The sequence below is a fragment of the Dinoponera quadriceps genome, unplaced genomic scaffold (genome assembly GCF_001313825.1).
Source record: "Dinoponera quadriceps isolate SergipeBrazil2010 unplaced genomic scaffold, ASM131382v1 scaffold4009, whole genome shotgun sequence".
NCBI classification, from domain to species: domain Eukaryota; kingdom Metazoa; phylum Arthropoda; class Insecta; order Hymenoptera; family Formicidae; genus Dinoponera; species Dinoponera quadriceps.
The window spans coordinates 376,369-403,177 of record NW_014557992.1 but is presented as its reverse complement, the minus strand read 5'-3'; the positions used below and the strand labels follow the sequence as shown (position 1 = coordinate 403,177).

Genomic DNA, 26,809 nt, shown 5'->3' with positions numbered 1-26,809 from the left:
TCTACGTCATACGCGACATTTTATAGCTTGAGAACCGGGGATGAGGTTAGTTGAAAGAAAGAGATCCGCAATCGCGTCGAGGGCCGATTTTCACTCTTTTCTTTTCTTGTTAGAAATTTGTCGTCCGGATATAAATAATAATTAGCTCCCTCTGAAATCGCGAGTCTTACCTGCAAGCCGAGAGCAATCGCTGCATCTTCGGTGAGGCGAGCAGTCTCGCCTCGGAAGGGCAGCCCAATCGTGCCCTCTTCACCCGGGGCGCGGTCGGGCCGGTAGCGACGAGCTCCAACAGTTCTGGTACGGTAGAGTTGGGTAAGGGTCTCTCGGGCATCAACGGTACCGCGCAGCCGAGTACAATGGGTCCTCTGGTCGCGTTCTCCAGCTGCATCAGGCCGCTGTAATCTCGCGGCAGCGGTATGGGTAAGGGTCCGGCGACCAAGCGCACCTGAGAATGACGCACGGTTGTCGTTGTCAGGGGAGAATTGCGATTTAGTCCGAGACAAAATGACGTTAAGTCAGAAATATTAAGAATTCCTTAAAACGAAAATAAAGAAATAAATAGCGATATCAAAGTAAAAGGCGTCTTTCTGAAAGAGTCGAGAAGTTCCAAGGAGAATATGACAGCTAAAATTCGCCACTTTGCGGTTGCCGATAACGAATCATCGGCATTGCGAGAGTGTCGGCGAGAGAGAGAGAGATAGGGGCGCTAGGTGACATTAATCTCGAGGTATCGGCGGAACTTTACCCTCAGGGGAAGGTCCCTCCTGGCGAGCTGGTGGACCCTGTAGAGCACCGCGTCGCTGCCGGTGTCGAGGCTGCCGCTCTGACAGGTCGCGTAGAACTCGCCTCTGGCCGAGAGCGGCGCAAAGAGTTCGTGTCCATGAGAATCCAAGCATTGGGCGTACTGATCCCTCTCCGAGGACCTCGAGCACTTGCCCTCCGGGACCCCGCCGATCGCTCCGGACACGCCACCGGTGACTGGTGCGCGACGGGTGTCCTGGAAGACCGCAGTCAGCCGCAGGACTTCGCCCGCGCGCACCGTCGTCTTCGTATAGTGGGCTCGCAAGTTGCCGTTCTCTGCGACAGAAATCGACGAAGAGCCGACGTACATTACGCGCGCCCGAAAAGCGTCACGTCAACGTTATCCGCATCGGTCGATTCGAATTTTCAATCGTCGAGGTTAAACGACGATTCTTTAGCCTGTCCGGGGATTAAAATGTCCAGACGGATTGGAGTTTTTTCGCTCCAACCGCCGAGCGATGTTCGTGGAAACGATTCGCGTTAAGGCGATTAATCGAGGTTTGTCGTCGAGGCATGAACCCGGCGAGAAGAATCGCGTATCTCGCCCGTAATTAATTGGCGCCGGCAAGAAGAGCCCCTCCGGTCGACGAAAGGCGCGGCGCGCGAGTTAATAACGAGCGCGCGGCTAATTAGCTCATTAGCGTTAACTCATTCGTGTATTTCGCGTGAGCGACGCCGACAAATGGCGTTACGCGAGCCACTAAATCGGTAGCGGTGTCGAGCTCGTGGAATAAATCTCGTTGAATACCGATTACCGTTGATTTATCGAAATCAAGCGAGGGGTCCGTACGAAGGCTAGTCTATTCTAAACCGTCGATTACTCAATCGCGCTCGCTACCACCGGTTCATTTCGGAAACCATTCCCACAGATCACTTTGCAGTTTTTCCTGTAATAATGTAAAACAGACTTCGTTTATTCAGACGTACGTAGGAAAGCTCTATTAGTGTTACTGAATTTCCCGTTGCCTGGGAAGAATAGGAACTAGACGGAGAACCTTGGTTTTTGGTTATAACATATTTTAAAGAGGTGGACGAAAAGATTTTCTTGGGAAAATCGTGGACAATCATATTATAGAGGAATTGATGTCAAAATATGTAAAATTGTTGTTTTTTTTTTTTTCCCAGTTATAACTTGTTTTGTCTTCTGTGAAAACCCAAGAATGTGTTTTCCTTAAATGAACATATTAAAATTGTCCGTGGTTGTGAAAAATTTCTGGCATTTTGAAATTACATAATCGCGAAGTTGACCCTAACCACAGAGCGTCAGACCGCTTTAATCGACGAAACTCTTCAAAATCGACCGAGAACTTTTCGCGGGGCAAACGAAACTCCGTTGCATGATTCTGAAATGTCGAAAAAGTGGGACCAACTTCACAGAGGTAGGCGAACGCGCCGACGTTATTGTCGATCTCCTCGTGAACTCCGGCACCGAGTCGCGCTGGAGAGGCCCACTTCCCAGATTCCAGCTGCATTAGCTAATCTTTTCCCACCGTTACACGCGCTTTTTTTTTCGGGATTTTTCCGCTTAACAAGAATGCGGCGTGTCGAGGAAATCTTCTGACGTAATAATATACTATACGGCCGAGGCGACGACCGATGTATACCCGGGGAACGCGTTGATTTCCATATGGGGGACCGACGCAATGCGTCGAACCGCAGTACCGTTGCGGTGTCTCGCGCTGGCGCGTACGATCAAAAGGCGGGGCGGGCCGAGCAGCAATTAACGACAATAAACGCGGCGGATAACGGACGACGCGGATGCGACTCTCTCGGACTTACGGGACCTATCCGTGGAGGTACGGCCGAAGAGGGGGGGGGACTTCTCTTTTCCGCGCGACCATAATCGTTACCGCGTATAATGGCATAATGCAATGCCGCGAGAGAGCTCTGTATGCGTGTGCACGCGTTCGTCGTCATCGTCGTCGTAGTAACGTAAGGACAGCTTTCACCGCGTGCCTATTACGTTACGCGTAAGGCTCGCCTACGTGCGTACGTTGGGACGCAGGAACGCGCGGCGAACGTACCGGCGCATTACGGACACACATTGACATTCGTGTCACGGCCAGTCGCCGCACTCGAGAGAAATAATCCGGAGACCGCGGGATCTGCGCGCGTATGTGTGCGCCTCGCTCGTCGAATCGGTGTGCCGGGACTCTCATTAAATAACAGCCTGTCCGCGGAACGTCGAAGCGGCCGCTTTACATTGTCATTAAGCAAATAGGAAACGCGAGTCGGCTTTCTGTTATTTGCCCATCCGCGAATCCGAAACGCCGCTCTCCGTTAGATTCTATACCCCGGCGAGAAGATTCGCGCAACGCCGGAATTACGTCCGTGTTCTCGCGCGGCCGGCGCTGCTTCGGTCGGAAAATTGCCGAGGAAAATGCCTCCTTTCGGGAGAAGAAAAGCAGGCCGGTAACGGGGCTGGTTACGCAAATCGCGGTTTGTAGCCCGTTGCGGGCCATATTTCCACCGGCAGATCACAGCGGGTGATAACCGCAGCCGCGACAGTTGGCCCGTGGAAAATGCGGACCTGGGTTGGCCGGGATAATAAACTCCCGACGGGTGCCAGATGTGACGCGAGATATGTGGGTAATCTCCGTCCGGTCCACCCGCTGGAGCGCGTTTGCCGGGAAAGAGTTATGTAAAACGCTAAGCCGATTATACCCCCCGAATGATCGCCAAATTAAACGGACGTCACGCGGCCGTCGCCTTAATAAAAATTCGTGATTTGATATTTTCGACTTGCCTGTCACTCGCGTCACCGACTCGAAAGGACAATCCGGTGATCCTGCCGGTCGGATAATGAAATTCCGCGATTTGATCCGACGGAATAAATAACGTCGTCGACGATGAAACTTACCCATTTTGGAGTGCGTCAGCGTGTACGCTCTCAGCGGCTTCGCGAGCAAGAACGCCGGCACTCCGGCGCGCACCAACGCGCCGACTCTTCTGTACACCCTGGCGTTTCCGGTACCGCTGTTGCTGGAGACCACCGAGAACCAGCCTGTAACGTGAGAGGAATACGCGTGAGATTCGATCGGAGGGCGTGAAATAGAAACGTGAATCTGCGCGGCTTCCATATTCTCGCTCGGGGAGGGAAGTACGCGAAGTGAGAAATCCATTGCACGTCCCACTGACATCTTAAATACGCGTTATACAATGTCCCTGCCACTCGCGCGAGGCTGGGGGTCGTCTCGTGTTCCCCGGCGGAAACAGTCCGGCCGCGAGACACGCGACATTTCATTGACGCGGGATTTCGCTTTCACGCGGAGGAGCGCGAGACGACGACACGTGTCGCGTATTCACACATCGTCATACACGCGTCTAGTTTCGTCTACGTTCATAGCGTTCGTTAACGCCTCATTCTCCGCGGAAACGTGACAAACGTTACCGTTGCCGTACGCGCCGTGGAAACTCGTTCCACTCGGAGGCCCCGCGCTTTCGCACAGAGCGGGGAGAGAAAAACTGGCCGGCCGGCAGCGCGACTGGTTTCATAAAGCTATGCTCGCGCGAAGGCGCGCGCGTTAAAACGCTGGCCAACTAATAATAATCCTTTGCGAAATCACAATGTCAATTCGACCCAGTTTGTTAATGCGAGCGCGCGTGAGTACGCGACGGCCACCACGCCAGTTCGTTCGAAATGAACATCGACGTTTATAGCCCGGCTTAACGAGATCCTAAGACCCAGTTTCATAAAGGCAATTTAAGCCGCCGTAGAACCGCCGATCGAGTTATATGCGCACCGCGCCCGGTCGTACGCAATTTTCGTTAAACCCGCGACCGTTACACGCGCGCCTCAGACTACTACCGTCGCGATTACTTCCTCTTGACCGTTACAGGAGCAACTTGAAGTCTTTTAAAGACTATCTCTATACTCCCCCCCACCCCCTCTCTCCTTTCTTCGCGCGTCTCTCTGGTCGCGTGCAGAACTTTACTTGGACGAATCGATATATCATCGGCCCTTTCGCGGCCCGTAATTATTTCCGAAGTGTATTTCAGCAGATCTTCGAATTAAACTGAGAGCGAACGACCGAAAACGCAATTTTTTTTTATTACCTTCCGTATGATATAAATATTGTCAAGTTTTATTTTTTTATTACAACCAACGTATAAAGACGGTATCTAATCATATTGTCGATAAATCGCAGCGTTGATAAAGTCAAAGTAAAAAGAGGATGGAGTGGCCAATGAGAGTCCCCGCCACAGTTGTTCATGCGCAATTATTTCTTTACTCCCGGGTCGAAATTTTGGTTTCACATTAAGTCCAGGTCATTTTGAGTGGAGAAAACGGCAATAACATCCCATTGTAGCAGCAGAAGAGCACAATAATTGCTACTTTAATGCTACAAATGGTAGTTGAAATCTCCTAGTTTAAATTCTAGTTCTATATTGAGTCTTCAAATAAAAACAAAACGGCAATAACTTCCCCTTTGTAACATCAAAGTAATATAAAAGAAAACTTTTGAAGACTAATTAAATTCTATTTAATGTAGAACTACAATTTCGACATGGGATATCTCAAAACAAATAAAAAACGTTCCGGTTATAAGGTGACCATCTTTAGTGGCAGATACAATAAATCGGATGCGGTTGAGGCTCGGAGTGGTCTTCGAGCGAAGATTAGAAATATTTTTCTTCAGGTTTGACCAGTAAAGGATAGAAATATGCAACGAATCACCGGGACTCTCGGCAGGAATTTTAATTTGCGCGAATGTTCGCGAGCGGTAATCTTTTCAGTGAACGGTGGGCTTCCGGGCTTTAATGATTATCCAACTATTTTTTTCCTAGTCTGGGACGTCGGGCAAAATACAAAAATATCATCCTTTGCTTGCGCAGAACGCTGAAATCGTCTGCAAATTGTTTATCTTTGTCGTTGAGCGCGCACGCTTGAACTATGTCGCTTATGGAGATCTTCCGGGCACTTCGATTTCAAACTATTTTTTTTCCTAACGTGCAACGTTCCACGGAAAGTAAAACTACTGTCATTTGTATACGGGAGCCACCGGGGCTCTCGGCAGGAATTTTAATTCGTGTAAATTTTCACGCGTGCGCAAATCTTTTTTTATTTTCCTTGCTCACTCATGTTAATATTGACACATTTCGTACAATTCCATTGCTTTTTTTGCATATTCTTTGTTTCTTTACCGAGATTGGACTTGTAAGGGGGATTTTTGATTTTCGCTCGAGGACCGCTCGGAGCTGCGTCCGCGTAAGATCGGATGTATCCAATAAGGAACTTGACGGAGTTATGAAAAGTTTCAAGTTTCACGTCGAGTCTCGTCGGTTCGTCTTTCACACACGTCGTTCGCGCGTGACACGACGAGCAAACCGCGCGCGGTATTGTTCAATCGAGCCGACTACGCCGCGTCTGAGGCGTCCACGCGAGATCGATCGGGAAGATCGAGACCGCGGGGAACCCAGACGATGCTGAGATCGCGGCGTCACGCGAGCTCAGATTAAATCGGTAATCCGTCGCCGATTTGCGCGGCGCTGCGCGGGAATTTATAGCCGAATATAAACCACGCGTGCTAGAGCTCGGCGGCACGGTATTTACAATACGGCCGTATAAATCGTCGAATCCTCGTTTCGCGGGCGATTTACATCGCGATTTCCACTGTCTCGAATTGATTTACAACGGGCCCGCAAAGCTCGGCGATTCTGCGCTTTCCGTGCGGCCGCGCGCGTCCTCCCCCCGTCAAATGAATATCGCGCGGTTTTATCGTCTATCGGCACGTCGCGACGTTTACGGCCAATCCCGGATTTATCGTTAATCGGCCTTCGCGCGCGTGATTGCCAGATTAAATTGTAATGTCCTTTCGGTCGGAAGACGGTGGTAAACGCGCACCGGCGCTGCGGGCTGTTAACGACGCGCCGTAAATTCGCTCGGATACGCCTAATTAGGTTCCTCTTTCTCTCTCTTTCCCTATTTTTTTTTTTCTTTTCTTTTTCACCTCGCGTCCTTCGCGTTTCTGCGAGACATATTCGGCAGGCATGAAACGCAATTATCCTCCCGAATGGAAAATCGAAATATCGCGAGAACTGTCACGTGCAAACAAAAAGTCTACCCCCGAGACGATATTTTGGTCCTATGTTAAACCTTTAATTCCGCAACATAGTAGGAGCTAAATTTGCAGGTAAGATTGCAAAATAGGTGAACGATTCAATTCTAATAATATAATACCTTCCCTACTTTGACCTTGATGATGTATCTCTCATTTTCGCCATTTTAGCGTCTAAATGGGTTGTCGAAGGTGTCATTAAAATTCACAATCTGCGAAATTAAAGGTTCATTAGAGAAGTTAAAAAGTGTTGATATCGTCAAAACAGGTTTCTATTACAGTCTATAAACGCAACCCGTCCTCGAGAACGTCAAAGTGGCACGAAAATTTCAACTCGGACGAGTTTCGATCGAACGAATTAACAAACGCGAGCGGTTCCGAATGCGGAGAAAATATCCCGCGAGAGCTGCAAACGAGACGAGAGCCCGTCCGATAAAGCGCTTATTAGCGCACGGGATATCTCGCTCCGCCATTACGAGGCTGCGCTATTATAGCGCGGATTACTATAAAATCATACTTCGGCCGAGTTCCAGCCGGCCAATAGCTGTCAGATCGTTTACGCAACCATCGGTGCGGTGCGTGCACTTGCCATTACGCGCGATTTACGATTTACGACTCGCGTGCACGCGGGTTCGCTCGCGCAGTTTTCGCGCGATTCGCCGCGAGGCGCGTAATAAAGATGAGAAAACGCGCGGCGGAAAGGCGGCCCAGCGTTTCGCGTCCCGGCTCGACTTCCGCAAAGCCGCACGATGCAGATCGAACCGGCAACTCTTTTCCTCGCACGACGAGGAAATTGATTACGATCGTATCATTACAACTTTTACCGAGCCGGCTCATTCATCAGCGCTCGGCGTTAGCCTCAACCGAGATCGATCTCGCCCTCGATTTCGCGTTACATGCTCCACCCCGCCCTGTCCCCCCTCCTCGAACGCCTACTGCTACTTGATGTCAGGTTCAGAAACCGGTAATAATTCATCTTTCACTTAAATTGGTTCGCGCACAGAGAGCACGACAGATCGTAATCTTATCGGCACGGCTAATGACGCGTTTACTCTCGCTATCGTGACATTTGCGTTAGGTAACATTCCTTTCCTGTTTCCTTCGCCTCGAATGAACCGAGTCGTTTCTTTCTTCTCTTGTTCCCGCTCGCTCCTACGTCCCGTTGATTCCAATTATTCCGATCATCAGCTATGATCGTAATAATTGCTCGCGGATTTAATGAAGATGTATAGCCAAGAGGCAACGGTCTCTCGTCGCTCGTAAAAAAGGAGAGGAAAAAAGCAAAGATGAGAAAAGAAAGAGAGAGGAGGGAGGAGGCCATCGTGCACGTAACGCGATTATTTATAGCGTGCGATACGAGTCCGCCAGGCTCTCTCGGTAGTCTCTTCATGGTTCGGTGTACGAACCGTTACTCAAACACGTCGCGGTATCAGCTACAAGTCGGCCCGTTGAATCGACGATCGAGGTCCCGCTGGTTGTAATCTCGATAGAACCGCTCGGTAATATCTTAATCCGTTGCGGTGCGAGGTGATTTTGTGAAACGGGTCGACGTTAAAACGTCTTGTTTCTCCATTTGTCGGCGACAGCGAGACGCGAAGGTTCACACGGCGAGGCGGATTCGCGTCAGTCAGGCGACAGAGGCCGATGACAGTTGAGAACAGGAAGAAACCGATCTCGCGTGCGACAAATAAGGCTAAACGCGTGTTAAATAACCCGGGGATTGAGGATCATCGGGCATTGACATTGAAAATATATCGGAAGACGTCGATCAAGTATGCGAGACGAATGAGCTGCGTGTCGATTCGCGGCGGTTAAATATTCATCTAAGCTCTGTCGTAATCACCGGATTCGACTTGCAAGGAGCGCACGTCGCGTTTCAAAAGCACGTGGCCGCGCCGCCGAATCTAGTTTTAATCCGACGTTTTACGTAAGCATGGGCGTGCGTGTATGCTAATCGTCTGGAGAAGAAAGGAGCGAGACGCCCGATATCGTTGCTCGTTAAAGGTGGCCACGTTGCCAAATACGCAGCCGGGCCGGGTTATTCAGATCGCTCTCATTATACCGGAGGTCAGGGCGAGAGCTCGAAGTAAGAGTGAATTCCGTCGGCGACTTTCACGTTGCGTAATCGCCGCCCTCTGGTCCCGCACGCACGTACGCACGCACGTGTACCCGTGCTCACGCCCGGCCGTGTGCGATCTCGGCTGTGTATTACGAACGACCAGGAACGGATCCGCGCGAAGACCGATTGTAAACTTCGCTCTGAAACACGCGCGACATATCTCGCGGAAGAATCTCGGCAGATTTCGATGATTAATCGACGCTTGGAAGTGAAAAGCCGCATAAGTCGGGATTTCAATCCTCGGTGTATTATCAGAGTCTGTTGTGCGTGTGTGTGTGTGTGTGATTTTAATTTTAATTTTCTCATTTTTCGAATTTTTTAGTCCTTTCTTAATTTTAGTTTGTTAAAGAATTTCTCCTTTGAGCAGTCCCGATTGTAACACTGTTAATTTAACAGGATAACCAGTAATCGCAACAAATAGTTTGTAGATATGGGACAACAAACGATCCCATAGTGGGAGGGAATAATTTGTACTCTTAATTTGCTGCTCTAACGAACACTTCTGTGCTGGCTTAGTGATAGTTTGTTAAAATAACAAATGATGGATGATTAGCAACAGTAACTTTTCAATATGTTTTCCTAAGATCATGAAACGACAAATCATAAAGTAACTCTTCCATTTGTTTCCCCGACAGAGGAAATCTTCAAGTAACAGAATAACTTCCGTTCTGCTAATTAAGGGACTTTTTTCATCGAAGGATTGATGCTTTTCACGATGTTTATTCTTTCTTGAAAAATCATTCGAAAGATCAAAGGTCTCCCAGAGAACAGAGCGAGTGTTTATTTACTGTTATTCAAGAATAAGTCAATCCTTGAACGAAATAAATGTCGAGGAATAACAGAGACGCTCTCTTGAAGGAGCACGACCGGTCCCGGAGGAGCCAACATCCGATCCTGCGAACGATCGTAGACTCTCGATCGCGAGAGAGTCTCGAGCGGAGGTTCCGCAACGCAGTCATCGTCGCGCGACACGATCACGGGGTCGTGACGACGGGCGAGCGGACGATCGATCGAGCGACCTCTCGAAAGAATCCGCGCGGGATATTGTCGCGCAATTAACATTTCGCCCGACCCCGATCGTTTCCTCCAGCGTTACGTCACGGCCTGTGGCGGTTAGTTTCTGCCGGCGATAACCGCTCTCTGCCGGCGCGCGCGCTCTTTGATTTACAACGCACGACGAACAATTCGTTCGGAGCCGCGGGACTCCGAGGGTCGCTCGGCTACCGCGCTACCCGGTGCATGAAATTATCCGTCTGCGGACCGAGGATTCTTGTTCACGCTGCGGCGTTCGATCTCGCCGACGTTAAGCCGGGGCTCGCATTGTCGGCAAACTGGAGCAGATCGCTGATTAAGTAATGATAGTCCGCCGTCGCACGACCGTTATTCCGTTCCTGGCCTCGTCGGTTCCGCGAGATTGTCGGTCTTGTCGCCGTGTATCGCGATTTTATTCCACGACTCGCGAAACGGCGATTTCACTTGACTCCGTCAGCGACGGGCGAAATACGCTCGCGCTAAGGACGCCGCCGAGAATCGCCGCCGATCATTAAGTCTGTTTTTCTGTTCCTGAACTACTAGCTTTTACTTTTTACTATCAGAGTGAGTATATTATCATTATTATTGTTATTATTATTATTGTCATTATTGAATATATCAGTGTTTATTATAGTATAAAATATATTAAGTCACAAACGATGTATATCCAAACAGCAGCTAATCACTGTTATTAAGCTCGACCGTAGCGTTGTTAAAAAAAACACATAATTTAGCGTTGAAAGGGAAAGAGACGAAGTTCTAACGTAGCCCTAGTTCAGGAATAGAAAACAGGCCTGAACAAGTTACGTATCGTGAATTTTTATCCCGCTAATTTCTTTCGCAAAGCTTGAACGCGCTTGTTTGTTTTTTTATGGAAATACGGAGGTACAAGGATGCCAAACTATCATCTGTAATCAAATAATTCCCGGGTTTCATGTCTTACATCATCGAAGAGAGNAGAGAGAGAGAGAGAGAGAGAGAGAGAGAGAGAGAGAGAGAGACAAGCGAGAGTCTGCGGATTCGCTGGCTCAGCATTCAACCTGCGCTCTTTCACCTTCCAGCGTAACGTTCGTGCCGCGCCTCGATCGATTCTCCGTCGCGTACATACACAGGAGATTCCCGCGGAATTGGCCGGTGTGGAATTTCGCTCTCGACGGCGGGCACGCGGACTCCCTCGATCTATATTCCGTCCGTCAGAACTGACACCTTCAATTTGCCGCGTAGCTGGCCGCGAGTGACGTGCAAAACGGATAGACGGTCGAAGGAGGACGCAGAGGACAAGAGGGGACCCACGGCGGGCATTGCATTTTTTTTTTCTTTTTCCGCCGGCTGTTCACTAGCTCGCTCGCTCGCGCGATCTTCCGCGGACATGATGAGGTATAAATGGTACGTGTCAACGTGCCAACACTGAGACGACCGGCCGATCCCTGACCACCGTTCAACGTACAATTGCGTAAGGCAGGCCCCATTTTCTGCGTCCCGCTCTCGCTCCGGCCGTGCGTGAGGAGATTCATGCCCTTATGCCATCGCCAATTTCGCATGCAAATGTCCGGGACGGCCGTCCGCCCGCGTAGCAGCGAGGATCACAATAAATAACGATCAACGGGGCAAATTACCGCTCTGCGGATTTTTTTGCGCAACGTGCGCGCACGTACGACCGACCGACCGACCGACCGACCTCCCTCCCTCGTCCTCTCCCGGCCCCCCCCCTGCCCTTCCGGCTGATCGCCGCGTCATTGCCTCGCTTTTTTATTTCATCCCCCTCCCCCCGCTTTTGGAACGCGTTATGCGCATGCATATACGGCTTGTTACGTGCACGCATGCATGTCTCTGCGCGCCGCGTTGATATTCCGCGAATTATGTACGCACGGTACATTACTCCGCTAAAATACGGTTGTAATCGAGATACACGACGCGAACAGGGAGCGCAGGGGGGAGGGGGCGGCACGTCGATATCCTTTAGACCGTGAAAGTTTTAATTTCATGCGAGTCGAACGTTACGTGGAAGCGGTAACTCGCAAAGATGTCGGCACGTGACGCGTGGAACAGAGAAAGACGGCGGAAGGTAATACATTAAGTTACGTGATTTCTTATCCTTTTTTCTCTTCCCCTCTCTTTCTTTCCCGAGACACGCGGTTTATTACAGCGCAAAATATATTCCAATATCAAATCAAAGCTTTTCTTCCCGCTCGCGGAGCCGCATAACGCAGAGATCGTTCTCACGCCGGCTCGCGCGCCGTTCCTCGCGGAGCGCATCGTCTGCATCCTCGCTTTCACTTTCGTTTTCCTCATCGACGACGACATTTCGTTCGAGCCGACGACGAGGCTACGGTCCTCGTCCGCGAGATTTCACGAGGCCTCCGACGTTCTCTCCTCCCTTAATTTGCATCGCATTGGCGTATTCGAGGGGTGATTTGTCCGCCGCTGGCGGATCGTTCGGCAAATGTTCGCACGCGATCGTTATCAGTGTCGTCACGACGATCGTTCGAACGACGGAATTCTCGTGTTCGCGACTTCACCGTGCGACCGGCAACCTCGACCGGCTCCTCCGAGGAAACCTCGTTCCGCGAAATCCGAGCCGATGCGGATGATGATGAACGGCGTGTCCGATCGGGGGCGGACGGCCACTCTCGCCGATCGCCGTGGAGGAGGCTTTTCGATCACGCCCAGCGCGACATTCGCGCTCCGCGAAGCGTCACGCTGAATTTCCGCGCGGTCACCCTCCTCGGCTTTCCCCCCGGTGCGCGAATTTCTCGCTCTTTTTTCAGCTTCTTCCATTAAACGCGCCGCTTTCTCGTCCGCTTTCGAAGCGCGCTACTGTATCACGCGCGTAACGATTTTCCGCGGGGCCGCTCGCTGCCCGGCGATCTTCCCGCTTCTGTTTAACTCGATTAGAGTTAAGTGAGAAGCGTCCACCCGAGTCGGGATTTGAGTTCTAGTTTGAGTTCTAATTTAGTCCCACGTTAAAATGTTCAAAGGTCTCTTATTGTGCTCTTTTGATGCTCAAAACTGGGAAGTTACTGTGTCGTTTTTCCCACTCGAGGGCTTAATATAGAACTAAAATCTAGACTATGCAGGAGTGGGTTCCTCTTTGCAGCTTCAAAGGAACACTTATTGTGCTCCTTTGACGCTGCAAGTGGGAACTTATTTCCGTTTTCTCCACTTGAAGACTTAATGTAGAGTGAAACATTTCCACTCCAGCACGTCCTCTTCGCTCCTTTCGTCTTGCAGAGCCTCGGGAGCGCGTATAAACCTCCACGTCCTCGTTCTTCGATCCGCTCAGCGACCGCCCGATAATTACCGCGACTATCCCCGAATTCCCATATCGTCGCTTAGTTCGAGCGGAAACGCCAAAATCCGCTCGTCGATCTCCGATATGCTCGAGAGTGTTGGCCTATCAGCTCGGAGAGCCGTTCTCGAGACTTTCTCGCGACGTTTGGAATACACGTGGTGCCTTTCTTCTTGACAGACGACCACGCGTCTGACTTCGATTCTCGTTTTCTCCCGAGTCGTTTGTCTCTGTCGATCATCGGGGATTTTGCGCGGTCACCCGTCGCGGCCGATGATCGAAAGCGTCTGGCGAAGCATTCTGTGTTCATCTCGCCGTGTCATTCGGCCGTGTCGGTTTCCGGCCGTCACTTTTCGACTGCGTGAACGCGAAATCGAACTGAGAATTTCGCTTCTCACCGACGCGCGTCGCCCCGAAGCTCGGCTTGCGCGAAAATGTCTTGTCCTCCCTCGAGCGTATTTTTTCGGACGATCTGCACTGAAATTGCGAGCGATCTCTCTGCTACGCGGAATGCCGACGTTCAAAATCACCGATTTTCGCGGGATCGGCGGGTTGTCCATTTACAATTTTGCCTCGATACACCTTCGATGCCGGGTAATTTTCGAACGCTCGGCCCGATCTTCTATTTTCAGCCCTCCTCCGAGCTCGGGAAAGTAAGCGGCGATTATTCGCACGCGATGAGAAACCTGACGAACATTTACGTGATATATGATGCACGGAAGGATGTGACAGCGAACAGGTTATTATTTAACAGCGCACCTTCACGCGGAAGCATTTCCTCAACTATCTCGCACATTGAATTCCACAATTCAGGGTAGAGATTACGATAATCAAATCTTACATCTCCCTCTGTGAGAGAGATGTGTGTTTATTGTCGTATAATTTTTATATAATCTTTTACAGCGTGTTCCTGGTCGTGGTAGATTTTTATTGTCACATTGGGAACATTTCTATTAATACCGCGGATACTTACGACGCATGATACTTTCCCTGCCAAGTTTTTCTCAGGGTGGGTTTTATAAGCCACGATACACTGCGAATCTGATAAAAGCATTGTGCTGCATAGAAAGCTTCCGCCAAGCACTTTCCAGCGAGTTGAATACAGGAAAATTCAAACGGTATTGTATATGCACACAAGACCCGTTTCCTTCCTTCCCAAATCGTAATTCAAACGCGTGAACGTCGTACAAAGAGCCAAGCTCGCCAGTTTATCTCATCGCGATCGGCTTCTCGCTATTTCCCCACTTATATATTACTATCGATCTCGTACTACGATCTCGTTTAATTATTCCTCGGGGGAAACAACGGAAAATGTCTCGTAGGATCTCGAGTTTCCGGAATTTTTAGTTACCCGCGGCATTTGTATGAAGCGCGAAGATATTTAATATAAATTATTTCAGATAATCCCCCAAGCTAATTTCTTCTGAAATTGGAATAAAACGCAATATAACAATAGCAAATCTAAACGATGAGAAAAGGATCGAAGAAGAACGCCGGGAAATGCAATCATCAATATCACCTCGAAATGTGAAAAATATGACACACGCATAGAAAAATGTCACTTTTAACATTCTCGCTGTCTTCGACGTCCGAGTGTTGATAATTCCTCGCGCTTCCCGTCGGGAAAGCGCATTGCGATAAAGACGGGAATGAAATTCCCGAGAGGGAGAGAAAGACGGAGAGGTGGTCGGCACTGCGCGCACAATGGCATCGGGCAAAAATCGCGGAACTTTCCTCTCGCGACGTGTATCCGCACACACCGCGTCTCCTTACCCGCGGGTTGCAGTACAACGCTATCGTAGGCGTAGCGCGATGCGTGACACGCATATACGACTCGATTGCATAATGCGCACGCACGCGGCGTAATTATATTCGCATGCGTACGCGCTTGCACACGGTGCGCAACGCGGCTTCCTAGTTAACCTATCAACCTCACGGTAGACTGCGTGCGAGAGAGAGAGAGAGGAACTTACGGAGACGGAAAGACAGAGAGAGAGAGAGAGAGACCTCCGTGAGACTCCACGCGCTTTTCCAAACGCCTCCAGACAGCCGTCCGCATACGCTCTCATCTGCATCGCGTGCCATTTTCCCTCCGACTCGCGCTTTTCGAGGACGCACCGCCATGTGGGAGCTTTCGCACGACCGTCGCGCGCGGAAGGATAGTCGATTTCCATGATCTTCACCGTGGGGAAAACGCGACGTAACGCGCGAGGCAATGAGCTTTCGATCGGATCGTTATCGATTTCTACGACGCGTAGTCCGCGAGGGTGCAGCTGTTCGAATGGCAAACCTGTCTCCTGCATGCGTTACGCACTACACCGCAATGCCGGTAGTCCTTTCTTATGACCACTTCCGACGCGCGCAAACGTACGGCGTGTCGTTTGCTCTTTTTATTTCGCGCGATTAACACCTAGCCGATCAACACGTGGCACCGTCCGGAGGGACAAGGCGCGCGAGCGTGCACGGGAGGATGTTAGATTAGACTGTTGAAACGTCAAATAGAAAGTGCCGTTCGATACGCGCGGTAAAATGTGTGAAATGCATCCGTGACACTCGCGGGTAGCGTTTGAAAGGATTCGAAAGTAATCGAAAAATAAAGGATTTGAAAGTAATCTCGCTTCGAGCGAGATCTTTTCTCAGGACGGAGGAGCGCGTATGTCCTGCTTTCGAGTGTCGGCGGAGCATTGATGTATAGTTTCAAGGTGTCGTTACAATGCCGCCAATAGCGAGTAAACGTCGCGTTCCGCGGTGTCTCTATTCAGCGGATAATCCTTGAGCGAAACAGTCGGCAATTCGATCGGCGCTCCTGACCTTCGTAATCCGACACGTTCGTCTGTCTCCTCGAGAACGTACGGTAGTAATTTGCGTTTGAATCGGCGCGATCATTTGTCAATCATGCCGTCGGTCGACGGGATGTCCTGGAGCGTGTCCTGTCAGTTAGAAATTCACCGACGAGCCTGCAGGCGACCTGCCGAATTCGGCCGTCGCTAACTTTCTCCCCGGCGTGAGGAGGCGAGCGAACTAATAATCCGATCCGAGTTACGAGTAATTCAGGAATGAAACTTCGGCCGCGAATTATCGTGTAATCTGTACTTTTTACCGTTTAAAAAGACCTTACACCCCAGACTTCCAATATTAATCTTCCGTATTAAATGTCCGATTTTCCGATTTTTACACTCTGTGTAATTGGAAGTAATTTAAGCGCAGGTCGGAATCGCTGTCTAATGTATTCGGATATTACAAAATTGCGAGATTACCGTCTAATATTACGGTCATTACGGGGTTACAAATATTTCCTTCACCCTCGAGCAGCCGAGTACAAGTGCCGAGAGGGAGAGAAAGAGAGAACGAGCGAGAGAAAGAGCATCGATGCCTTTTAACCACCCCCGAGAGCCGGGCGAGCCGACGCTCACATAATCGCGCGAAATTCGTGACGCTCGACCGCTTGGCGCGACCTTGACGGGATCCTCGCGTTGCCGGGTCGTCGACCTTCGCGTCCCACGCTCGCGTCCGCGAGAGAGTGAGTCGTCTGGATCATCCATCAGCTCTCTTTCTCCTTTGCGCCGGGCCCGATAAATATAGAATTACGTGTCGTGGCGGGATGCGGGAAAGAGTGAGACAGAGGGAAAGGGGGACGCCAAGGGTATATCTCGGCTTTCTATCGGAGATCGCGACGGGTACTTTAACGATATTCACGACCGCGGCGGGCACTTTTACGGTATTCGCGGGCCTCGTAAATCCGCTTGGTTGACCCATAAGAGGCGAACTGCGAGTGTAAAAATGATAGAACCGATCTCGTTCGCTCACTTATTCGCTCGCTCGCTCGCTCGCCCCGAGTGCCGATGATCGAACGCGGTTACGCAACTGCCGAGATACTTTCGAGGAGCTGGCAGCCGGGATCGAGAGCTAAATGCTTTCTCTCCTTTCCAACCGCGGGATTACGACCTTGTCCCAGCTCTCTCGTCGTCTCGGAGCCACTCTCGATTTCTTCCGGACAGGCCGTCGGCCGGCCACCGTGTCTACCAACTAATCTGGTGCGCCTTTTCTTTTTGCTTCGGCGCACGCTGCCTTTCGGGGAAAATCCGCCCTGTATGTCACCAGGTGAGATCCCCTCGGATTCCTCCTCACGTTCGCGAACACCGCGACAAATATAATCGTTCGATCGTAAGTCCACGTTAAGTATTGAAATACACGGTAGAACATTTTTTTCAGCCTTTTCACCTTTAAAATAATTGAACTTTAATAATAATCTTCATTAACGGGAATCTCTCTCTTTCTCTCACCTGTCATCAGTATACGTAAAATTACAGGTAAAAATATCGTAGACAGAAAAGAAAGAGTTACAATATGCGCTGAATATCGGATAAATAAATAAGTGTGGACGATAATATAATAAAAATAACGAACATAGATAGCAATGTTGATGAAATGTCACAGTCGTACGCGCTTTATTCCAATTAATAACCTTAGCTCAAGGACGACTCTTATCGCGAAGATTCGGCCGCGACGGAACCTCCCGTTTCTCCTCTAATCGCCGTTGAGCCGATTTGACAAGAATATCTTGACGAAGAATATCTGTCAGTAGTGCGATCCTCGGGGTTAACGCGGAGAATCGTTCGAAATCCGCGACGTTCGCCGGACGTTGCCTCCTCGGCGGCGGTTGCGTCTCGCCGCGAAACCGAAGACGGCTAATAGAATGGCCGGCATGCCTACGAGCATTGTTAGCGCCTAACCGCCGCACTTTGTTCGCTTTCGTAGGAATGCGCGCGCGGCCGATCCGCACCCGCGCTCCGTTCGTGCCTCGCGTTCTGACATTGCAGCACAATGCGCGCCGGCGCGCATATCCCTCGGGGTCCCTCGTGACCGGTTCCCCGGCAAAGAATCGCAACTCTGTATATTTCCCTTATTACTTGTAGAGCCGGCGTGACCTTGCGCGATCTCGTAATATCTGGAATCGAGCGCCGGCCGAGCGAAAAGCATTGAAGCTTCCCTACGTGGATCGCCGGGGCAATTATCGAGAGACCGTTTCGGAGCTATCGTCGATTCCACGATCGGGTTCGCCGGCCAATTTCCAACCGGATTTCTTTCCAATCCCGTTTATCCTTCGATTATGCACTATGCTCGAGGGAAAGAGAAAAATTCTCTCACTGTCCCTTACGAAAATACTTCACCGTTATTACTCCTCATACGGCCTGGTCTTCGGCCCCGTTTATCGCCGGTTTCTATTAAACGAAAGGAATGCGACGAATACACAATGCGAGTATGCATTATTGGGAATACCGCCCGCTTTCAACACTCGTTTTTCAGCTGATGAGCGAGAGCACGTTAATACGTACGTTTACTCGCGCCACTTCGAAATGCGCGACGCGAGCGGCTTGTAAAATGTTAAACGAGCATTTTGCACTCGTAGCTAAATGCACTTTTGCACACCTCAGATTCATACAGCACTGTATGCTTTCATGGCTCAAAAATACCCAATAGTGCGTTTATACCTCTCGGGATATACTCGTATGCAATCCGCTATGCAATAACCACTCGTTTTCGCAGAAAACCGCTGGTTTTCCTACCTGAAAACGGGATCGTGCTCGCTCAGCCGAGTGCACGCTTTCACTGGCTCGAACTAGCCATTTTCGCTTGCTAAAAACGGAGAAACATATATTTTTCTGAGGGATAACAACGAGACCTTGCGATAATTTCAAGAAAATGACATCACCGACAGATTCGAATCGTGCGTACGGGTGGGCCGAGAAGATCGATTCGAAGAGATGTTAATTTTATTACCCGGCGACCGTTAACGAACGATCGTCCCAGCACGGTATTTCCGCGATTCAAGGCGGATCCGCGCGCGTGTAATGAACGTCAGAACGTATTACGTTTACGTCCGGTGGTCGCGCCGCGGCCGGTATTCATCCATTACGCGGACACCGGCCATCAATAACGGCCCCGTTCTTTCGCAGCGAGCGCGGCTCGCGTTCTCGCGCGATTGACGCAATAACTTTTCATCGACGTGCAGAATCGGCCGACGCGTCCTCCGCGGGCGATCGTTTTCGCGCCGGTGCGTTTCGCCCGCCGCCACGTGTGCACCGAGAGAGAAAGAGAGGGACAGAGAGAGAGACCCCCCGCGAGACGGGGTTAAACGCGCCGTTTAACCCGCGCCGTAGGTTTTCAGGATGGATCCGCCGCGATCCATCCTCCCGTTCCCTCCGTGTTCCGTGAGTGGGTTTAAGGCGATTTTACACACGTCCGCCGCGAGCTCGGTGTGCGCGCGCGCGCGCGTAATGGACGAAACGATTGTTCATCCTCGGAATTCAATCCTCCGACGCGGACTCACGCGGCTTATTAGAAAACTCAAAGTGTACATACAACGTGTGAGCCCTCCCCCCTCCTCCCCTGTTGTTGGAAAGATTAGACGCGGAAGTATCACTCTTTCAGGAATACGTTCTTCTTCCTGTAGTGCGAGAAAGAGGGAACGAAAGAGAGAGAGAGAGAGAAAAGGACGGTGTTTAATTAGAAAATCATTCTACGCAACTCGTACACGCAGGCTTGATTGCAAAACGGTTCAGACACCGTGACTGAGGATATTCTCGGGTTGTCACGTCGTCCCCGACAGATTTATTTTCACATCCTGCGCTGCGACTTCGGCGAACCCGTCGGTAGTGGCTCTCAATCGTGACAGTTCGCCGCGCTTCGTCCCGGCCGTTTTCCAAGCAAGCACGCAACCGAAGCTCGCAGCGGGCCGGGCATCTCACTTTCGAGCACCGTGAACGCGCTTCCTTCCTCGTTGGACGAGAGGCGCGACGTCATTGATGTAAGGACGAATTTTTGCCGTACGCCGGACACGATCCTTCCGGGATGATCGTCCCAAGTGAACCGTGTAAATTCGCCTTTACGCAGGCACGGGTAAGGCGTATCATCAGCGCCTGCCTGCTCGGACGGGCGGAGATGGTCTAACATTACCTCGCGTGGCCATAATACTGGAAGCGAGTTCGCGCCGGCGAAACCGGAAACGATTAGTCAGATTACGTGATCGGAGGCACCGTTGCACCGCGTTGCACCGGACCCGCGGCTGCCCGCCGCTCGCTCGCTCGCCGATCCGCGCTAAGTAAGTACGCGATCGCACACAAATACGCCTGGCATACGCACGCACGTGCGTCGTGGTATCCCACTACCACCGGTATAATCGCGCGGGCGTGTGCGCGCGTACGTGACCGCGCGCGGACCCGCTCCCGTCCTGGAAGCCGACGGTGGTGGACTCGTTTGATCGCATTAAGTCGGCATTACCGCCGCTCATCTCGTATCAACGAGCACGGGAATGCTCGTTGCCGATCCGGCCGATCTTGATTCCGCCGGATTACACGCGGCGCTACGCGGCCACCAGTCCGTACCAGCAGCCCGGCAGCGCGATGCCGTTGAACTTGAACGGCGAATCAAGCTTGTTTCGCCGCCGCACTTCGTCCGTCCGTTCGTCAGATTTTCGACGGGCGCTCGTATCAAGCTCGCGAAAGCCCGCCGGAAGACTTCCGAATGAGGCCACCTCCCGTAGCGTACACGTTTGTCGATGTATTTCCATGTATAATCAGGAAAATGTGTTTACCAGAAGCGTGCTTGTGGGAAAAGGTTCTTTTATGCTCGACTTCATTGGCGCTCGATTACACTCGAGCTTAAACTCTTCGGGCATCAAGACTTAAGTCGGTATTCAGAGTCGGATTTGACATAAAAGAACGTCTTGGATTCATTTTCAGATACTCTGTGCCTTATTTCATTAGCTACGAAGCATCTGAAAATGAACTTAAGACGGTTTCAAATATCAGATCTGACTATGAATACCGGCTATATTCTCAGATTAAGATTTAATCGACGTTAATGAGATCGGGTGGTAAGTCAACCTCAGTGTTATGAAAGAAATGTGATTAAAAGTCCGATCAATGTTTGCAAGCTCGTAACAACTGGCAGATCGTTATCCTTCGTTCGATCAGTCCGGGAGATTCTTAATCGAGCACACACAAGCCGGACCGGAATTTCCCTGGCGTGAAGTTTCTCGGGAGATATTTTTCCGCGCGCGATCGCGCCAAGTACGAGTTCACTTGGTCGCGTATCTCCTCGACAACTGGGAAAGGGCTAAAGATCCCGGCGATCTTGATTCTTCCTGATTGCGCGCAGCGGTACACGAAGTACGATGCTGTTGAACCTGATGCCGACGGTAACAACGTCGTTCGCTGCGCGAAGCGTGCGCCGGCCTCTGCGCTGCTTCCTGAAGTAATCCGACAAATGAAGCCGCGTGTATCCCAGCGGGATTTTAATTACTCGCGATATCCCCGGAATAATTTATCGAGCTCTCATTGCGGAAGGTAGTGCAGCGGTCGTCCGCCGGATCATTAGCGTTACACGACCGTGCACGGCCGATAATCGAGCTTGGCATCGAGTGACCCAAGATATGTCACGCTTCATCGACGAAGTCACCTCTCGCGATATACTTCCGTTTGCGAGGCGCAAAAATCACGGATCGCGCGAGAATCAAATGCGATCGCTCGAGATCGGTTTCTCTTCGCCGAGTTATTCGATGAATAACCTTCTTCTTGAATAACCGCCGGTGCGTCGTTAGCGCGTTTACGCGAGCGAGAGCAGCGGGGCGTAGTTACGTGTCATTTTCCGTTTCGAGCACGCGTATTCTCGCGGGAAACGGAGAGCCGGCCCCATTTGCAGAAAAGGCCCTGTGCCACGGGTGTAAGTGGTTCACTCTTTTCCGTCGGTGGCCAAAGTAATCGCCCTTCGTTATTTTCGAGCCGGCCGGGTTATTGACGCGCGGAGAACGGCGGAAGGTCGTTCGCCGAGGTCGGCCGCGGAAGACAAAGAAGGAGAGGGAATCGTTACTTAGAACTACGGCGCGAATTGCGGAGAGGTGCGCTACGTGGAGCACGGATGGCGCGAATTCGAAAATGCCCGTCCGTGTTGAGGCGTGAAGCGAAATGAAGGGCGATAATTGAAGGATAGGATCGGCCGAGGAGTTCGAGAAGCTTCTCTCGCGTGGTTTCCGCGTGGCGATACGCTGGATCGAGGCGGTCGAGCATCAACCGCCGCGCGACACGATAATGGCGAAGCCTACGCGCGCGATTCGACGTTCGATCCTACGGAGGCCGCGTTGAAAAGTTCAACGGTCCAAGACAAGGTGGTAGCGCGAGACAAGACCGCCGGTGATTTTATGCAACCACGCCGCGCGATACACCCACGCGCCGCGCCGGAGAGAGAAGAGAGGCGAGGCGCGATATTATTATTTCCCTCGTCTGCGACTCTCTCAGACGCGCCGCGAGATGGTGATGATGATGATGATGATGGTTTCGCGGATGCGTATCTCTCGTTGTCGATGAGAGGGCTCGGCAGGTGCTCGCGCTCACCGACTCGGGGAAGCCGCGACACGTCGAAGACGAGCGTCAGCACGCGAGTTCCCCGCTGTCGATGAGGAATCCAGTCCGAGCGTAAGAACACGCGCTGTGAGAGGCGTTAGAATCAACCCACTCGGAAGGATCTATCCGATCAGGCCCGAAGTTGCAGGACATCACGTTCCTTCTATCCTCAGTAACGCATGATCATATGCATTATTTCCGACCACCCTGTGTGAACAGGTCTCGCCAGTGAACTGGGATCGCTTAGTTTTGAGCCTCCTCGCCTCTCTGTTTACCAAGTTTCAGCCCAATTAGATACGTTCTGAACCAATTGTCTTAATTGGGAAATTCCAGGGTAAACATTAGGAAGGCCACGAGGCGAAGCCTCGTTCGATCTAGTGCTAAATATTAATATTGTCAACACTAATATTGATTGTCGGGGGGAGGATGAAATTGTCCGATGTTAAATATTGATCTGTCGTTTCTTTTGATATCCTCTAAGTGGGACGTTTTCAATTCCCCTCAGTAGACGGAGCATTAGATCAGCAGAGCGGTAACAGATTCGGGGCAAAGGGGGGCGTATTTGTAATTCGGCTTTGTGTGGCACAGCCACCATGGGTAGAATTAATGGATCATGGAAATAGTTGAGAAGAATCTGTATTATTCATCATTCTTATTATCATTACGACTTGCCGAGTGCAGTGCTTCTGCAATGAGTTTCTACTCACTGTTTTTCCCCTGACAGTTCAGTAACTCAACAATAATAACAGTGTGTGCGGACCGAAGCCGATCGAAGTATAAGGACTNATAAGGACTGTATCCCCCCCCCCCCAGCTCTTCCCCGCTAATCTCACACCGCCTGAAGTAGCACCTTATGCCCCGTCTACATATTCTTACGTCTATGAGTCCGAGCTCTCCCTTAATAAGACCCGAAGTAACAATCATACGCGCGTGCGCAGAGAGGAGCTCGCGAATGAGATGGTACGCGCGAGGCGGATTTTTCAGTCGTCGACCTTCGACCCTACCCCTCTCGCGTTAACGATAGCTCCGAAGAGAAGGAGAGACAGACAGGCGGACAAACGGACGGTCGCTCGGTGCCGGCGGCGATAGAGCGATAAGATTTTGTTTTATAGCGATTCATCGGGAATCTCGAAAATTACGACCGCGGGGAACGATGAAACTTACGCTCTCGATCGTATCCTCTTTACGACTGCAATAATGCAGCCGTGTTTACGACTGGCGGGTCTCTCCGGCGGGACGATCGACTCCGCGGATTTGCAACGTAATCCCTCTCGCGCGCGATGTAACGACAATATGCGGCCACGGAGAATTCGCGCGCCATTTCTCTCTCTCTCCCTATCTCATTTCCTCTCCCAGAGTATCCTTGTAATTAAGCCGGCAGCCGCCGCGTCGCCGGCCACGCCGCCGATGCGGAAAAGTGCGGACCGAAACGGACAATAATTGCGGCAAGCCGGCCGTGCTCCGAGGCCTCGATACGACATTATAAAGTCATCACGGGCGAGAGGGAAGGGGGGAGGGAGGGAGCACACGCGCGCTATTCTCAGCCGGCGGACTTTTTTCCCGGGCAACGCGATCCGCGGAGATCTGGATCCCCGCCGACGCGCCGCTCATCAATTATGAGTTACGATCGCGCCCCAAGGCTCCCTCGCCTCGGCAATCTCGACCTCGAATCGAACCGGCGTCCTCCGCCGGTTACGGCGCACGCCTTCTCCGCCGCTGACGTTAACTATAAATTGCCTATCTCGCCTTTTGGCAAGCGAATAGTAGCGGTGTCCTCGAGCGCTCATTGTCTACCGTGCGCGCAGCGAGCCTGCCTCATTCTTTCCTTCCCGCGGCCGGCGAGACGCGAATGCCTCGCCCGACAATGGCTCCGGCCCAACAATCGCTAATGAGCTGCCTTTTATCCGCGGCTTTTCTCGCGCGTGAAGCGCACGGATTTCGGGTGTAACGTTTAATTTGAAATCTCGGCGGATCTGCATCAGTCGGGCGTGTCGGCAGGACTGTGTTTAAGCGATGAGAATATGAGAAGAAAACGGGTGAAACGGATTTAAATGGGTCGGGTGTCCAAATACGGATCTAGTCGGAGGGATTTCACGGGTGAGGTGAAGGAAGGAACGCCCCGCTTCGGAATGATTAAAGCGAATATATTGAAATGAGATTATAATTGGACAAGACGGTGGGTTATTTAACTCTCGTAATGCATCGTGTTCACACGCGTCACTTCGCTGTCGGTCATATTCTCTCCTCCCTCCTCCTTCTCACCCGCCTTTTTTATCGTCTCGCCTTTCCACCACGCTCGGCGCTTAAACGAACTATTAATTGCAATTTCATGAAACGCAAGACGACCAACTACATGGTAACTATTAAAAGAATACGGACAACGTTGTCATAACTCGATTCCTACATCGATTGCATTAAACCCAGATGAATAAGATCTCCGATCAGGTTTCTCCGACAACATTACAATTACCCCGCGAAATTGTTCCCCCCACCTCGAGATCATCCCGTGAGATGACCCTGTTCAGTAAAATTGTCCGAGCGAACTTTCGCCCGTTTATTCCATAAATTCTCCGGCGATGCCGGAACGCGCGCGAGGATGCATTAAGAAATCGTTTTTCCAACGTTCCCCCTAACGCGATTGCGGCCGATAAAGATCTCCGGCGGTCGGGCAATTGATAAACGTTTTCAATTCCACACCCGTAGTTTCGCTATCGGGAATCTCCGTTCCGTCCGAGAGTAAAGATCTCTCTCGGAGTGGACACGCGAGCGGGCGAGCCGGCCGGCCGAGCAGCTAGCTAGCTAACTAACGGGAAGGATTCTCTTAGCGCGATGCTATTCGCCACGGCTCGACACTTCGACGATATTACACACCGTGCCGCAAGATCGGGAGGACGAGCGCGGGCGCGCATGCAGCGCATCATTAGGGCGTTTCGCCGGCGGCGACGCGTCGCCGTGTGGATCTGCCGCGCGCGCCGAGCTGGGGAGAAAACGCGCGGAAAATGCGGAAAATTATATTCCACGCGCGCAAGAGAGAGAGGCCGCGTGCTTTCTGCGAAACGCGTGCGCCGCGCGCGCGCTCGCGACAAAACTGGTTGCTTTATAAATAACACGCGGCCGCGCGGCATTGAGAAAGAAGGTATCGTGACCGTGGCGATCTCCCTCCGCGTTCCCACCGAGAGCGGCTGGGTACGAGGTATCCATAAATATCTAAACGAGACGATCGCGGACGGATGAGAGATCTTCGCTCGCGATTACGCGCAGGTCCGAGTTGAGAATCCCGTCGTGGAAACGAAACCGTCACCGGGGCGGGAGGGGGAATGTTTCCGATCCTCCAGGTGACGATGTCCTACGCTCACGAGCGACATTATTTAGTATTCGTCGCGTGAAGCGACGCGTCATCGACACGTGCCCTCTCGACGCCCACCCCGAGCTCGGATCGATGACGGAGGTGGGAATCGATTAATCGCCGGAGCCTTATGTAACATCGGACGCCCCCGCCCCGTTCCGGAAAAGGGAACGGTTTATGGTAATAGCACAGCTCTCGTGTGCCGGCGTCCATCGAGCGTCGCGGTCGCGCGACGTCTCGGTGAGCGCGCAGTCGAGCGAAAATCGATCCACACGGAGTCGAGGTGAAATCTCGAACGTGTCGTCGGACACGGATGCGTTATTGCCCACCGATCGATACCGGATTAGATTTCGTCGGGTTCCATTAACGTTACATCATAAAATTCCCCCCGCATGCTGTATAACCCGTTTCTAATCTCATAGCTGTGCGGTTGCAGACCGCAGCCTCGCGTGCGCGTAAAACGCGAAATCGTGCGAAACGCCGACCGGTCGGTCGCGTCGGCGATCAAAATGCGCGCAATCCTCTTTAGAGAGGGGCCGGGGGGGAGAGAGGAGGAAAATACACGGCATTCTCATGATTGTGCATTCATATATAGGGTGTATTCGAACTTTACCGACTATGGTTTTAAAGGAAATCCGACATTTTTCCGCGGATTTTTTCGGTTCCTTTCCGAGGAAAAATTGAAAAAAAAAAGCGGGTTTCTTAAACTATACCATCGGTAAGCTTACAAGACGGTTTCTGCGTTGGAAAACAAGTAGAAAA

The 26,809-nt window shown here is 51.4% G+C and overlaps 1 protein-coding gene across 4 annotated transcripts in view; it reads right to left on the bottom strand.

Annotated features, from left to right (window-relative positions):
- The window catches only part of LOC106749599, a 49,172-nt gene that overhangs the window by 3,044 nt on the left and 19,319 nt on the right, over nucleotides 1-26,809 (bottom strand). For all 4 annotated transcript variants that reach the window (XM_014629244.1, XM_014629246.1, XM_014629245.1 and 1 more), the window contains exons 3-5: nucleotides 3,662-3,805; nucleotides 746-1,077; nucleotides 171-445 (exon numbers count right to left, since the gene is read on the bottom strand). In XM_014629244.1, the coding sequence (XP_014484730.1) occupies nucleotides 171-445; nucleotides 746-1,077; nucleotides 3,662-3,805 (751 nt within the window). The remainder of the gene's footprint in view (nucleotides 1-170; nucleotides 446-745; nucleotides 1,078-3,661; nucleotides 3,806-26,809) is intronic.